Source organism: Bombina bombina, chromosome 9 (assembly GCF_027579735.1).
Source record: "Bombina bombina isolate aBomBom1 chromosome 9, aBomBom1.pri, whole genome shotgun sequence".
Lineage (NCBI taxonomy): Eukaryota > Metazoa > Chordata > Amphibia > Anura > Bombinatoridae > Bombina > Bombina bombina.
In genome coordinates this window covers 74,354,074-74,371,633 of record NC_069507.1, presented here as the reverse complement: position 1 = coordinate 74,371,633, position 17,560 = coordinate 74,354,074, and the positions used below count along the sequence as shown (strand labels likewise).

Sequence of the window (17,560 nt, the reverse complement as noted above, 5' to 3'; positions counted from 1 at the left end):
TATGTTGAAAAGTATACCTTGGTAGGCTCAGGAGCAGCAATGCATTACTGGGAGATAGCAGCTAATTGGTGGCTACATACACATATCTCTTACCATTGGCTCAGCTAAGTCCCAGTAATGCATAGCTGTTCTGGAGCTGACTTTTACTGTTCGTTTAGACCGCAGCGAGTGTAGCGCTAAATTATCAAATAATATTTTATCAGCCATTACAAGTGGCTGGTTATTGCTACCGCGCGCTCGCGGTAGCATTTAGCACTTATAAAATTAACCAGAGGTCAGCCAAATGCCCCCAAAATACTGTCTAGTGTATTTTATTAAAAAATAAAGAAGGCAGCATCTTTATTTTTTAATAAAATTACTGCACTAGGCTAAAGTTGGTTGGAGTGAAGTGCTAGAAAATTAACGGCTCTGAAAAGTGCCTTTGCATTGTGATCTATGGGAACTGTGTGTTCCCAGTAAATATATATGTATATAATCATATACATTCATATTTAAAACTGCTGTCCATCACCGCGCTACTTACTCCCTGCTCTGCACGAGTTCTAATGCCGTGTCTGACCGCATCAGAACGAGGCTCTCATAGGAGCCTATAGAAGCGCGCTCTTGTGAGGTTGCGTTCGTATTGCTGAAAACTTGCATTACAAAGTGAGGCGCAAATATTGCTTTTATCAAAGCGATATTTAGTGTTCCACTTATAATCTGGCCCTAAGTTTTTTTGCATGGACTTTTTAGCACGTGTCTGTTGATTATGCAATTCTTCTGAATTCAACAGTCCTTTACTACACAATAGTGAGAAAGGTAGCTGTATACAGCTTGATTATCCCAGTGTTGTGTAAAATACTATATCTATCAATAGTATTATTTCCCTATTAATTATATATTAACATCATTTGGGTACTAAAAACTGGTTTCAATAAAACAAAGGAAACAGTAAACTATTGTTATAGACTAGTTGTGGTATAATTTATTATTAACGGGACATTAAAGTCATTTAATATATACATTGCTTATATAAGCAATTAAGTACAGCATTGCATAATTTCTGTCTACAAAATAGCAGAATTTTCATTATTTTGCAGTTCAGGGACATACCCCTTGACAAGCCTTTTGAATATATTTTTCTTCTTCCATTTGATGTGGAAAATAGATAAATGTGCTCCTACAGTGATCATGCAATTACTGTGAGGAATACCACAGGATCAGGGTTGTAAAGTATGCAGTCTCTCTGGGGCAGTGGGGAAAAACACACCTTTCAGTATTAAATTAAAGGAAATGTGGACTAAAGTAAAAATAAATTGCAATGATTAATATTTCTATGTATAATTTTGAATGTGTTTAATGTCCTTTGAAGTTACAAGAAGTTAAAATAAATCAAATTTATAGAAATACTAAATACAAATGTACTACTGGGAAGTTCATTTTTTTGAGGTAGGCCTCTCTTTTACGCCCCATATATGGTTTAAAATAAGGCTGGAAATGACATTATAATTTGTGCATGAATTTAACAACATGGTGAAACCAACGTACATGGAACAGGAAAAAGGGAAAATGAAAGAAAATATGTTAATATTGACTTACATATTGTTTTGATTATGAATAAGTTAAAGAGAGCAACAGCATTTCTCAATTTGCTGTATTATCTGTGTATATTCTTCAATCTTATCATATTTGATATATAGTTATATTAAATAGAGCAATTGAGGGTCCTTTTTACCTGTTGATGAAAATGTGCCCCCCCCCCCCCCCAATGATGCCTTGGGCGTTCATTTTGTTTTTGAGTGTGTGGCTTTTTGTATGAATGTCTGAGTGTTTTGTGACCCATATAGGCTAAGATTCAAAATGTTTTTAATATTAATACAATTTGGATTACTTTGGCAATAAAATATTGAATTTGTAGAGTACTGGGATTCACATTATTAATTTTATATATATATATATATATATATATATATATATATATATATATATATATATATATATATATATATATATATATATATACAGAATTATATATTTTTTTGTTTGCCTTTTTTAGATTTTACAAAGGTAAATAATTAGTATAAATAATAAATCATTCATATAAATAGCTTTTTAACCCAAGTGATATTAAGTTAAGTCTTTAACATTACAAAATTAATTATTATTAATATATAATACTTTTACATTTTCTGTGGTGGGGAAATTTAATTTCAAAATCTCCATGCTTTAGTAACATTTGATTGGAAACGTAAACTCTGACATTATTATAGATTTTGCCATCTGTAATATATTTAAACAAGCAAAGTAGTGCATTTCCATAGTACCCCAGCTACCCACCCATCTAATGCTTTTTTATTGTTTTGCCACCAGAATTTAAGGCCATCCAGAATCCATACCCCCTGCTAATAAAAGTGAGTGCTTGTTGAAACTTCTATACTATTAGCAAGATGTACAACAGCACATGCCCCACCTATCTTGATAGTAGCATTCAAGCCTTAGCAATTTAATTGGAGGCGCAATGAAAGTAAGTAAATAGGGTGGGTAGCAAGGCTTATGATTGGCAGTACCGACTAATATAAAAAAAAATTAGTTGGATAGAAGATTTTGAGACTATGGAAACTCAGTCCTACTAGAGTTAATTTATATATACTGCTGCATTGGAAACTGTGGATTTGATTAAGGACAATGAGAAAGGTCAGTCATTCAACCGATGAAATAAAAATAATTACCTTGAGAGGTTACATTATTAGTTCATCTAAATATATTCAAGGCCCATATACAGATATGGCGTAAGCGCTGTTTATTCCAAGAAAATTGTTTGTGACAAAAGGTCACAATTTAAGGCTGGAGGAAAAGAGATTTAATCTCCAACAACGAAAATGTTTTTCACTGTAAGAACAATCAAATTGTGGGACTCATTACCTAAGGAGGTAGTAAAAGCCAATACCTTAGATACATTTAAAAATTGTTTAGATACATTTCTGACTAGAAACAGAATTCAGGGATATGATTGCTGGTGTTAAATGGGTTACCTTTCATAATGGGATTAATTTAAGATTAACTGAAGTTTTTATTGTATGTATATTAAGATTTGTATAGGTTGAACTTGATGGACTTCTGTCTTTTTTCAACCTCATCTACTATGTTATCTTTACTATAGTTTTAACACAATTGTATCTCACATAACACAAAGCTCATGAGTTGATTTGTACATATGTACTAAATTAAGAAGTTTGAATTTCCAAATAACCTTTAGTAAAATCAAGAATGGGTAAGTACTTGTATATCATATACCTATATTTTGCAATAACCCCTTACAAATAATTACTTGCATTTTCTCATTCCAGTTCTGTGTACGTTGGGTAATTTCTTCATTATATTAGGAATCAGGGTGATTTTCTGCTGATTTGATACAGCTTAATGCTTTTTACATTCCTAGAAATTTACATGAGTGTACCTGTAGGGGCTGCGGGAGTTAGAGGACTAGGAGGACGGGGATATTTGGCATACACTGGCTTGGGACGTGGATGTGCTGGATACCAAGTGAAAATAGACAAAAGGGGCGATGAGAAACTCTATGACATTTTACCTGGAATGGAACTCACACCAATGAGTACTGTTGCATTAAAACCACAAGGCATTAAACCAGCATCACAGGTAGGTGTGAATAATTAAACCTTCATATGTATTACATGGAATGTGTTGTGAAACAAATATTTTAAAATATTTACAACAGCGCTTAACAAATCTTGGGCACCAAGGTTAGTGGTAGCTCTAGGGGGAACTTGGGGGTTGCTATGCATTAGTATGGATTACTATACTGCTCCAAACCTTTTTTGGTGTCAGCTGTTAGGAATTTGGAATGATTTACTTTTTTACATGTCCAGTGCCCTACAGTTAGCAAGGACAGAGGTAGGAGACAACATCCACAGCAGTACCTTCTGTATCCTTGATATTTAGCTTGTTTGTCAAGTTTTTGACCCCCCATCTTAACATGGCCTAAACTTTTTTAGTGTGGCCCTATACTTTTAATGGATAGCGCAGAGTGGTATTATCAAGCTCATTGGGCTAATATTACAAGTGGTTAGTAAAGTGTGACGCTCATGTGCAATCCAAAAGAAATAAATGCTTTAAAGTTTAGCATTTGTGACACCTGAAGTAAATGATAATCGCTTGCTAGTTTTCATTACAAAACACAAAAATATGCTACAGAAATAAAGGACTTAAGTTATCTTTAGACTTAAAGGGACATTATACACTAAATACATTTTATAAGCAAATTATTAAATCTTTTTCCCACCTCCTACTAGTCATGGGTGCCGCCATGTTGAAATCTTTCTTTCACTAAATTCCAGTGCCGACCTGTTTGCACATGTGCAGCAACTCTCCTTCAAAATTCCTGCAGTGTAACCTAAGTTTCAGAACGGCAGCACCCATGATTAGAGGGAGGTGCATGACATTTATTTAGTGTTTTGTGTCCCTTTAATGCTTAGGAAACAAAAGGTTTAATTATGACACAAAGGTTTTGTTGCAGAATTAAAGGGATATGGTATATGGCAAGGGCTGGACTGGGTATGTATGTGTGAAGTAATTTTTATACTTAAAGGGATACTGAACCCATTTTTTTTTCTTTCAGGATTCAGATAGAGCAACTTTCTTATTTACTCCTATTATCAATTTTCTTCATTCTCTTAGTATCTTTATTTGAAAAAGCAGGAATGTAATGATAAGAGCCAGCCTATTTTGGTACAACCCTGGATTGCGCTTGTTGATTGGTGGCTACATTTAGCCACCAATCAGCAAGCACTACCCAGGTGCTGAACCAAAGATGGGCCAACTCGTAAGCTTACATTCCTGCTTTTTCAAATAAATATACCAAAAGAACGAAGAAAAATTGATAATAGGAGTAAATTAGAAAGTTGCTTAAAATTGCATGCTCTATCGGAATCATGAAAGAAAAAAAATGGGCTCAGTATCCCTTTAACTTTTATTGAAAAAAGTATTGCAGTGAACTAAATGAAGAACTTCACTACTTGCGATTCATCAGCTTAGCACTTGAGTATTATCCAACATGAATTTTACTACATGACCCAGTAGAAGTCTATTATGTGAGGGAAGAATTGTACCTGCGCTAGCTGACATGCAGATGTTAGCACAAACTAGACTAGCCCTCAAGTAATAAAAAAATAAATATGGATTTGTAATAAGAACTCAAAATGGAAGTAGTAAGGATTGTGCACTAGTGATGTAAGTGCATCTTAAAAATTGCATTTTTGTCCTTCAGTCTTTCATCCTTTTATACCACTGTTGTTTTGAAAAACACTGCACACCATATATAGACAAATATATAGACAAATACAAAATTACAAATACAACAACTTAATTTCTTTTTAAATAGTGCTATTGACCTTCATAGGGCTAGATATATGTGTGGAAAATGTATTAGATAAAGATATTATTACAGAAAAAGTGTATAGTATGTCTATCTATCCAGTATATATATATATATATATATATATATATATATATATATATATATATATATATATATATATATATATATATATATATACATATATACAGACACACAATGTATCCATGTAAGATTGACATTCATCAGATTGCATATTTTAATATAGGTACACCTTGGGTATTGGCTTGTAATCCTTAAAGGGACACTATCCAAAACTGTTCTGTCATGCATATGAAAATGCAGCATTCAATTGTGTAGACATTTTGCTTGAAATTTTTTTTTATAAAAAAGCTGTTTAAAAATAGGTGCCTATCACCCAGTAAATATTATTGGGTATTGTGTATTGACCAATTAGCATTAGCAGGAGGTACACAACTGATACGGCTGTATTAATTACAATTTAAACTCAGAAACCTTTTATTTCACAGTTTTTTCATGCAAGTATAAACAATTTCCACATATTTAGATTCTACATTTTATATGGACATACATTTTTTATAATCCCTTTTACACTATATTTGCAGTGTTTTTCCAATAACCATAAAAAGATAGTTGATTTATTTTTAAGATGTAACATTTTTTTTTATCATGTATTGTAATAATAGTACTCTGTGGTGGTAACTGCAGTATCCCCAAATTGGATTTTTTTTTTTTAGCCATGAAATGGAAAAGAAATAGAGGCTCATTTATCAAGCTCCGGAAGGAGCTTGTGGGCCCGTGAGTCTTCAGACTCGCCAGAAACAGCAGTTATGAAGCAGCGGTAGACAGGAATCGCCACAATTCAACCCGATCGAGTACGATCGGGTTGATTGACACCTCCGTGCTGGCGTCGCGAGTCTGCAGGGGGCGGCGTTGCACTAGCAGTTCTTGTGAGCTGCTGGTGCAATGCTGAATACGGAGAGCGTATTGCTCTCCGCATTCAGCGAGGTCTTGCGGACCTGATCCGCACTGTCGGATCAGGTCCGCAAGACCTTTGATACATAGGCCTCATAGAGTTTCCATTTTTTGAATTTTGCATAGCTGAAAAACCTGTACACCTCACTTAAAAATGTTCTTCATAAAATGTGTCTGACCTCGCCAAATTGTGGTAAATGTACCACTGATACTTATCTGGCAGTCTGTTCTCTCCATGTGCCTAAGCCAGCTCTCTCAAGTCACTGAACAACTTATCACCCAGTACCGTTTTTTTTTTTTTGTTTGTTTTGTTTTTTTTATATAATTTTTATTGAGGTTGTGCGAAAACAATACAACTTATAAGAAACGACATATCATGAGAGCAAACATACATATTACATTTCAAAAATGCCGACTTCCATATACACAGAAGGATAAAATTCCCAACAATAATAAATCTAATGGAAAAAACTGGAACCTCTTTTTCTCTATTTTACATAGATTAGTACTAGCAGTTTGAATGGTCACATTTGGGTTTATAAGCTTATGTAAATAGTATGAGAAAATATATAAGTAGAATTATACTAGAAACTCAAGCAATCCTGCGGCACTAAATATGATAACCAAGGTCAATACAATACAGAACCACAGGAATTATTAATAGAAAACAGTAATTAGGTTGCGGCATAGGTTAGATGAGCCGCGTAGTTAGACCTCCTAAATTAGGAGGTATATTGTTATGGGGGGGGGATCGGAGGTAAGTTGAATTTTTAAATATTAGGTACCGACTATAGACAGATTTGGTGATCCTGCACAATATAAATATATTAGATAAGGTAAATAACTATTTGTGTAGAGCTGATATGTGTGAAGTGAGGGATATCGAGCATATACCATGTGTTGGCAGCCAAAAACAGGCTATAGTGAAGCAAAGCATTACATTAGTGTGGGTAAGACCTAATTAGGTATGGGATTTACAGAAAACTAGGGTCATGCAGCTTCAGTATAAAATATATGGGGAAAAGATTGTGCATCCATATACTAGTGCAGGTCCAGCCTGCGTTAGAGGACAAGCCCTCCTGGAGTAGCTAGGATCTGTACATACGATACAAGTTGGTAATTAGTATGGTTATAGCACTTCTGTATGTATGTCCAAACATAATCTATGTTCTAGGTCACCCGTGATTACCATGCCCGTACAACAAATGTGAATATAAGACTGGAAACATTGCAAAAGTTTTAACAAAAAGCAAGAAATAAAAACCTTACTGATAAACATTAATCTGCATTATAATATAGAACCATGCCTGTTATTAAGGTTCTGAGCTATAAGTATGTAAAGTACAGGCACCACGCCGCCACGGCCGCTGGCAGCAAGGTGTCAAGTCTAGAAGCTTCATTCAAACTCTAGGTATATGCATAAAGAATAGCAACCTACAGACATGAAATTATTATATGATGAAAAGTTTAGATTCTACTAACTTCAAACACTTGTATATCCCACACTTAGTATACAGTTGGAGAGCAATACATCTTAGGTTAACAGAGCTAAGTAGTAAATAGTATGAGCACAGGGTGAAATATAACATCTTTCCTCTTCCCTAGGGTATGTTACAGACCAGCAGGTCATTATGGTAGGAGGAGAGAGTATCCCCAATGTCCCAGCAGCAAGGAAGGGATTACCTATGTTCTATAAAGTTCTCTATAAGTGGGATAGAAAGTTAAGATTCCATGAAAGGAGATTAATAGGACACTTATGTAAGTCAGGGTGTCCGTTTTCCCTTATGTTTCCCCTAACCAATTTGCAGCCTGGGTGAGGGATGACACAGTGGGGCGACATACTGAGAAGAAGAAGCTTTTACCCCACTCCAGAACGTAAGGTCATTCCTGTTCTCCCAGACAAGGGAGCTGGATAATCTGGACATATGTTGCTGCATATGGATCCAACGGTGAAAAGAACGCCCAGACTCACAGTTAGTAAATAATGCTGCATAGACGTTTCAAAAAGTCAATAACTGTTGTGGAACCCGATGCGAGGCGTTTGTCCCAATCGCCCGTTGTATATGTTCAAAGGCAGTTACACTCTAAGTTCTCGCATACAACTTAAGCAAGTGGGCTTGAGCATGTAGAAGTCCTTTAAGGGAAGTTAGTCCCACAAAGATATATTATAATCCGCTATGGCAATTAAAACATGTTGCGTGTTTTACAGTTTAACCTGAGGAAAGTCTGCCCCCCGGATCGTAAGCCAACTCCAGACTTATTCTCATCTAGGTGTATGGCCATGAGGATAGCTATGTACAGTCTCTGTCCCATGGCAACTGAGCTGTGAAGCGTGCACCCCCGCCGAGGTCAGCGCACAGATAGAAGTGCTAGGTACTTGCGTAGTTATGGCCTGCGGCAAAGCAGTAGCGGGAAAGCTGCACAGGGAAGTGATGGATTCTGACCTCAAGCCTTCAGCTCCATCTTCGCGAGATCCGCACCGATCGGGCGACCGGTCTCCAGCGGCCGTCACAGCTGCCAAGTCCAAGAACACTGGAGGACCCACACCTCCTAGGTTAGTTAAGCATTCCTCTTGGGGAATATCGTCTCCGGAATAGTATGCGGGGACAGCAGTGGTTGTCAAGAGTTTCTTTACCGGACATTCAGCTTTTTGAAATATCTCATACCTAGCCAGTTTTGCTGAGATTTTTAATGCATGCAGTGGATGCCGGGGCCCCGAAGCATCACCGTCAGCATTTCTGTTATTAGCCAAGCCCATAGGTATCTCCTCTTGCAATCTACCAATGTCCTCAAGCTCCTGGGTTCCGTCCAAGACTAGGGCAATAGCAGGTCTATAAGTTGCCAGTAGTTTGTTTAGTTCGGCCAAAATCCAAAAGGCATCCACCATCCTGAATGTAGAGGTTTGAAGCGACACTAAGGAATGTTGCGATTCAGGCCAGAAGGTATGGGTTAGTTTGTATGGCGTGGTTAAAATGGCTGACACCCGATTAGTGTCTGAGAAGGCCTCCGGTTTTGGTTTAAAATAGCAGCGTCTGTACTATGTTATGACCCTTATCAATTATGAAGCTGAGGTCTGACAAGCATCCCCTTGTGTTTAGAGGGTGTAAATTGCTTTGAAAAGCATTTGATTTTAATTAAATAGCGTGAATAGCTGGAGCTCTAAGAAAAGTGCAACTGTCCTCATGCGTTGTTGGCTCCGCCCCCCACCCAGTACCGTTTTGACTCTGCAAAGAACTACAATTCCTATGATACTTAAAATTTCCAGGATACTTCTCTTGACCCCCTGTATGATGTTTCCCAAACCAAAGGACAGACTTCTGGTTAAAAAGAAAAAGTTGCCCCAATTGCCCCCAAAATATACAGTACTATAACATAAGAGAAATATATGAGCGTCTTAATTATTTTTTTTTATAAAAACTGCACAAAGCAGTTATAAGGGGTTAAAATAAGGGGATGTATGATGTTAAAAAAAAAACAGCACCTAAAGTGCCTTTACATGGAGGTTTGTGTTTTTTTCACTATAAATATATATGTATCTGCTACTATACGTATATATTTATGTGTTAATATGTGTATATACACATATTAACGCATAAATATAAATGTATATATATATATTTATTTATTGCTGCCCAGCGCTGCGCAATTTGCCCCCTGCGATGTGCTAGGTGGTTTGCTGTGGCTTCCGGCATGAAAACGAGGCTCCCATTGGAACCTATGGAAGCATGCTCTTGTGAGTGCTTGGATTTTCGCCAATGTGAACGTGATGTTGCATTCGCATTGTGCTGCACTTGTAATACCATCACATATTTAAGTGTAGTGCAAATATCACAGTAGCGTAAGTGCAATATTGCGCTCCACTTATAATCTGGCCCTAAATTTTTAAAACTCCAATATTCAAATGCTACATTCAACATCTGAAAGGTAATTCTTCTTTTTTTTTTTTTTAAATATATAGATGAAGGTTTGGCAAACATTGCAAATTTGTTTAAAACAAAAACATGTAATCAATATTGATAGGGGGGGTAAGTACAGCGATCAATTGCCGCTCTGAGTGATGTGAGGGGGGGAGGGGCAGAGCCTTCTAGGATGACAGAGTAATGTGGTGAGATAAGGAACCATTAAGGAGTATGGGTAACTTTATTAAATCTATAAACCATAAAGATGCTATTATACCTGTTTACTGCAGTAACATGTAGATATCAATGAATTTAACCTGGTTAGTAATATAGTCAACTGAAAGATAAGACTTGTACTCCAGTAAAAATGAGATAATGCCTACTGTGTAAGGAAAGCTCGTATAGAACCACATAATGGGGTAAAGATATACTGTATGAAATTCAGGCTAGGGAAAGGCAATCTTATGGCTTATAGTAGTCTGCATCATAAATCCATACACCTATAGGACTTTAAAATTGAGGCTGAGGAGTTCCATAATGTCAAAACTCAAGAGAATATAGAATATTAAGAGACTATGGTCAGAACACTATTGAATAATAATTAATACTGGACTGAAGTCCTTTTAGAGATATAAATATAAGGGCATTGGAAACAATATATAATGGGGATCTGGTAAATGAGTGCAGAGCTCCGGCAGTGACAAATCTTTGCAAGGTGGTAAAGTGTGTGGTTTAACTCTTTGTCTCCTGAAGATCAGAATGTTCCAAAGTATAGGATTAATGGAGTTTTGCAACATTTTGTTACTATATACATATAGGGACTTTAGGAGTAAGGTGCTGTGTGATACCACAAAAGAAACTAAAATATTCAAAATATTAGTCATTTGAACAAGTATAAGCCACACTTAAACATTTGCCTGAACATGTATAAAGAATGACCCAAACCATAGTAGCTGGACAAACTGGTAGTCCAGAGGGAGGATTTAGTATGAGTCTTAGATCTTTTAGAGTTAAAAGTGGAGAGTTAACCATAGGTGTTGGAAATACATAGTACATAAATATATAGTAGGGTAAAACCTTATGTTATGGAAATGAGAAAGCATAGTTTAAGTGAAAGTAAGTTGAGGGCTTATGAGGTACAGTGAAGACAACACATATACAATCCATCATCTATAATACTTACTAATAAAATAGTGGCAGTGTGCCTGGGACCAGTAAGTCAATAGGGAGAGTAGTATACATTTAGTGGTATGGAGGTTAACTTATAGAGCTATAAAGGTAGAATAAAAATACAAATAGTTACCCCAAAAGCAAACATGTAATAGTAGCTCTGCAATGTAGATGGATCTGTTGTGCATGGTATAATAGACAAAAAACTTAGCCACCCTGTCCCAGCAGCTGATAGCATGGCGTTATATTTCACTCTGAATGGCTAACCATAAGAGATACATTGCAGGAGGTATGGAGTGTGTTGTATTAAATAGGTCTGCCAACTAGACTATGGCACTCATTCACAATTAGCTATAAGTAAGAAATGACAAGCTAGTACACTAACTATAACATCAGATATATGCAGTAAGTTTGTAAGAAAAACAATAACTCTTTCCGGTCCACACCATGATAATCAATAGGATATACGTTTGACTATGAACCCTCATGCTTTACAGCTTTAGTTTTAAGACTATTATGTACCCCCTAGCATAACATTCCACTCTATGTTAATGTAAAAAAAAAGAAAACTTAATTTGCAGTCTAGGCTTGAGAAACAACCTATAAGAATTAGGAAATAAACAACACAGCGAGTATAAGAAAATGCATGGGCATGAAAAGGAATAAGCAGAAAGCTTAAAGGTCATTAGTGGTTCCCCTGTGTACTGATATAGAAAAGCTGTTATGTCAGTATCCCACAACTCTAGGATGTTCTGAGGGAGATATGCGACAAGCTAGGTTAAACATTCTGTTAAAATGAACTCCCATAAAACAATTTAAGCTATATTAACAATCTCTCATGCAAGAACCAGGTAGCAGCCCATCTCTTTTCAGGTCTAGACGGTGCATGAAATGATATACAATAATATATAATAGTAAACATTAAAACCTGTTGACTGCAAAACAAACAGCTCTTAACATGTAACAAATAATATATATGAAGAGGTATTTTAAAGACTCAAAGTTTATATGGTGGGAAACTGTAAGAGGTAAGGTAGTATTATGTATGAGCGTTCCTTCTTTTTACTGAATGTACTGTGTACAAGCGAAAGTCTCCAGTCTCTGGGATATTTGAAGTAGAAGAGAGTCATGGAACAACAACAGCAGCCTCTCTTTGTAAGCTGAGGCAATGTTACATCTCACCCGATGCCTAGCCTAGGCGATGACTTCACCAGTTCCGCAAAAGGCTGAGTGATGGGCATCGATGAACTTAGTGACATAAGGGTATATATGCATGGTAGGGGCCCACAATTGACAAGCTGTTGACAACCCTTTACATGGTCACTTGCGCCATCCATATTAAACCTTTTCTCCCAAACTGTAGGCAGGGATTCTTCAGCACCATTTATGATCTTAGAGCAGTCCTCTTTAAATTTTGCTGGTATGTTGGAGCTTGTGCATCTGAAGCATCTAGAATCGGTCAAGCTTCCCAGGGGCTTCTGTAGAAGGTCTTCTTTTGAATGTGAACATTTCTCACTCAGGGTGTTTGGGAATGCTGTAATAGGTTGTAAGGGTAGTGTTTTAGTGTCCAAGTAGCTATCTCCCTTAGAGGCTGGGGCTGTCTGCATGCTTGGTCCGCAACTGACTTCAGCTGGTTGTGCAGTGTTTGTTTGGATAATATTAGAATCAGCTCAAGGTCTTTTTTGATATCTTGAAAATAAAGATCTACTAGTCCTTGCATGTTCTGCTCCCAGAACTCTACGGCTGCCATTACCCTGGAGCTTTTTCCACTAGCCATACTTGAAGCGGAGTATTTAGTTTGTCATCTTTTGGTGGTCGGACAACAATAGTTTCCTTCCCCGGGGGGCCACGTGAGTAGAAAGCAGCCTCACGGTATGTTTTCGGATCGTTGTTTGGATCCTGGGTCAGGTGTGAGGTGAGTGACAGCAGTCTGAGGCTTCACAATCTGGGCTTATCTTTCAAAGCAGTAGACAGGTACGGTCTCACTGGTTGTATTGTGCTACCTGCGTGTGGGTAATCTGGTAGGCCAATGTTGCGGGTTACATAATGCTGGAGCCAAGAAGAGTATGAAACCTCTTAAACTGATCAACGTCGCTTAGGGATGCCTGTAAAGCTGTTTTGTAGCTGATAGGCTGACCGAGTTTCTGTGCTTACTGGGAATATAGGGCAAGATTTAAAGAGCACACTCCAAATGCGTCCATGTTCCTCGGCAGCTGGCTCCGCCCCAGAGCAGTTTTTTAAATGTAAACTTTCCCTTCAAGGTTTTTGCCACCCTATATTAGCTGAGGTTTGTGTCTGTTAGCCATGAAGGGAAATAAACATATACAGATAACTGAGACTACAAAATTGATTTATGCAATCTACATTTTTTTAAGGAAATTTATAGTGCCATAAAGAATAACTTTTGTAATTGCAATGTATTCTACTATAAATTGGTTTATATCAAAGCCCCATTTCCATACAAACATAACAGCATAGCAATACAATGGGTTCTATACACAAATAGAAGAATTGCAGATGAATAGTAGGTGACTTGGAATCTTTCATCAACTATGCATTATCAAGGGCCAAATCCAGTTAATATCCCCTGCAAGAAGAGCTGAATTAGCCCTGCACAATGCATAGTTAATGCTGAATACAATTCACCTGCAATTCTCCTATTTTCTGTGAATTGTACACATTAACTATGCATTGTGCAGGGCTAACTCTGCTCTTTTTGCAGGAAATACTCAATGGGTTCGGCCCTTCATAATGCATAGTTAATGGCGGGAATTGAAATGTTTCATTTCCCTGCCATTCACCTCTTAATGAATAGACCTCAATGGATGATTAGGGCATACTGCAGTAAGCACATTATATGCACTTTTGGCTCCTGCCCGTGTGCTGTGTCAGCAAATTCACATGCAACATTATAAAATAGAAGGTTTGCAATAATTAAAGTGGTATGAAACCCCAAGCTTTTCTTTCATGATTCAGATAGACCATGCAATTTCAAACAACTTTCTAATTTACTGCTAATATCAAATTTTCTTTGTTCTCTTGGTAGCAGTATATGGCAGCAGTATATACTGTATATATATATATATATATATATATATATACATACATACATACATACATACATATGTATTTATGTGTTTATATGTGTATATTTGTCTGTAAATACATATATAAACATATAAATACATAAATACATATGTACACACATATATACACATATATACATTTTACATATATACACATATATACATTTATATACATATAAATCCAGTTCTTCTTTACTATATGTATTTACTCTGCCGAGCACCTGGTGGATGATTAGCTGGCGAGTGCCGTTTCCCACGAACGATTTGTATTTACATTTTTCGAAACGTGCACCTACTCACTTATTTACTATATTGACATTTGCTGATATACCTGTGGATCATACTCAGGACCCACTCAGTTACTGGTAATTGGAGATTTCTTTACCACCTGACTATTTTGGCATGGAAACATCAGTCACTACACAGGAGGTGCCTGTGAGTGAAGACCCATATGGACACATAGAGGATTTTGCCTTCACTGAGGCTGATGCAGCTCGCATCCGCTGTGAAGCGGACCTGCAGGAGTTAGAGGAAACTAGAGGTGAGACACCTAACAATATTTACCATAAGCTTTTACACCTTGAAAAGAAGGAGATTGATTTTCACTTGCATGCGGTTTATATATCCAAATACCATAAACTAAAATTTATACCTAGAGGTTTTAGGATAAAAAACATTCCCACTTTGGGTAGAAATAATATTGATTTTTGTAGAAGGTGGTGCGGCATCTTAAACAAGTGTTCTCATGATCTGATGCTGCTTGTGATAGAGGAGGTTTCTAAGCTTAAATCAAACATTAGAAAAGAAATTGACACTGTAAAAGACTCTCTGCTGACCATCCTTACTTCTGACACCACTACTGACTGGATCACTAAATTAAAGACCCAAATAGACAAGTACAAACAAGATCTCCTGACCTTTAAAAATAAAAAATTTGTGACAGTTGAAAACGACTACAGAGAGAAAAAAGTATACAGTTGGCTGTTTGGCAGGGATAATTTGTGGACTGGACGTAGGAGACAACCCTTTAATAAAAACAGACGTATTAACCTCACCACAGTGGATAGTAGTGGGGGAGACTCATCAGAGGGCAAAAATCAGACCCCTAGTGCCAGCTCACAAAGTGGAGTAACCACACGTTCTGCCCAGAAGCCCCCTTTAGCCACTGGCCCAGAGGCGGACGCCTCAGGAGGGGGAGGGGCAAGACGAAAAAACCAACAACGCCAGAAGAAAAAAATACAATAGTTTATAATCTAAGCAAACGCCCACTTACCTCTGACGAATTAAAAGTATTGAATAAAGGACTATCCTTTATACCTACCCCACGCTGTGATTTATTTGACCTGTTGGTTGATATGGGGAGATTCCAAAGACAATTAAAACTTAAGGATTTCTTTAAGGATTCTGAGGAATATACCCCAAAACCTTTTAAGACAAAAAGCACTTTTGAACCCAGTAATACCCATTCATCAATCAAAACATTTCACCACATCTGTACCACTTCACTCATAGAATCACATAAAAACCTACCCATGGCTAGGGATAACCTAACAAGTGGAGAGAGACGGGCCATAAAATCCTTGTCTACTGACAGGGATATAGTCATTAGGCCGGCGGACAAGGGTGGTGCCACCGTGATACTTGACTACTCACAATATAGAGGGGAGGCGTATAAACAACTACAAGACACCGATACATATCGTCCGCTTCAATCCAACCCCACACTACTGTTTAAAAAACAAATTGACTCATTCTTAGGACTGGCCCACCAGTCAGGAGTCATCAATGATGATGCACTGGGATTCCTTACGGTAGAGCATCCGATTTGTCCAATCCTTTACCTACTACCGAAGATTCATAAATCGCTTGAGGATCCTCCTGGCAGACCGATTGTCTCTGCCAGGGGATCACTCATGCAACCGCTGGCAGAGTTTATTGACTCATATCTCCAACCGGTAGTACAGAACACGTCAGCACACTTGAAAGATTCTTCGGAATTGATCAAATTGCTGAAAAATATGGATGACTTGACCACAACTGACATTTTAGTCACTATGGACGTGGTAAGTTTATATACCGTGATCCCCCATTCTCATGGCATTGACATGGTAAAACGTATTCTAATAGACAACCACATGTACAAAGGCCCTCCTATTGAATTTATTTTACATCTGCTGGAATTCTGTCTGGAGAAAAACTACTTTCGCTTTGAGGACAAATATTTCTTACAGACCATGGGCACAGCGATGGGGTCGAATATGGCCCCATCCTATGCCAACATCTACATGGCGATGTATGAGGATGATCATGTGTTCTCCAGACAGAACCCCATCAGATTGTACAGACGGTACATAGATGATGTCTTTCTGGTGTGGAATGGCACATCAGAGAGTCTTGTTGAATGGGTTAGTGGCTTGAATTCCCTTGACTCAACCATCAGATTCAAGATGGAACACAGCAGGGATAAAATCCATTTTTTGGATTTGGAAATTTCCAAGGTCAGAACCATGAGGGGCTACAGATTAGAAACCACTTTGTTTAAGAAACCGACCGACAAAAATTCCATTCTCCACTATCATAGCTTTCACCCCAAATTCCAAAAAGAAGGTGTCAGTTCCTCTCAACTCCTGCGGGTGGTCCGTAACAATACGGATGACTCCCGTAAGGAAAAACAGTTGATTGAAATGTCTGAAAAATTCCTCGAGAGGGGCTACCCACCAACGCTGATAGAACAACAATGCTGTAAGGCACTGGATTTAACTCAGGACTTGGCCACCACCAAAAGAGTTAGGCGTGAACAACCTAAACGACTGAATTTTATAACTACCTACACCCCACGATCGAGGCTTACGCAGGAGGTGATTAATAAGAATTGGCTTATGTTGTCCAAGGACACAAGCCTTCCCTTCAAGGATATGCCGGAACCAAGGGTGGTGTATAAACGAGCAAGTAATCTGAGGGACCTGCTGGTGCTAAGCGACCCTACACACTGCTATGAAAAACAGATGTGGCTGAACAGAGGAAAACCGGGTTGCTACAAATGTGGCAGTTGTGTCACA

At 37.6% G+C, this 17,560-nt stretch overlaps 1 protein-coding gene across 3 annotated transcripts in view; it reads left to right on the top strand.

Moving 5' to 3' along the window:
* Nucleotides 1-17,560, top strand: part of A1CF (APOBEC1 complementation factor) — a 102,006-nt gene that overhangs the window by 74,974 nt on the left and 9,472 nt on the right. For 2 of the 3 annotated variants that reach the window (XR_008399276.1, XM_053692224.1), the window contains exon 9: nt 3,419-3,636. Coding sequence is in view for 2 of the 3 variants with exons in the window: in XM_053692224.1 (XP_053548199.1) it covers nt 3,419-3,636 (218 nt within the window). In the remaining variant the exon portion in view is untranslated. The remainder of the gene's footprint in view (nt 1-3,418; nt 3,637-17,560) is intronic. The other variant, XM_053692226.1, reaches the window with a different exon arrangement.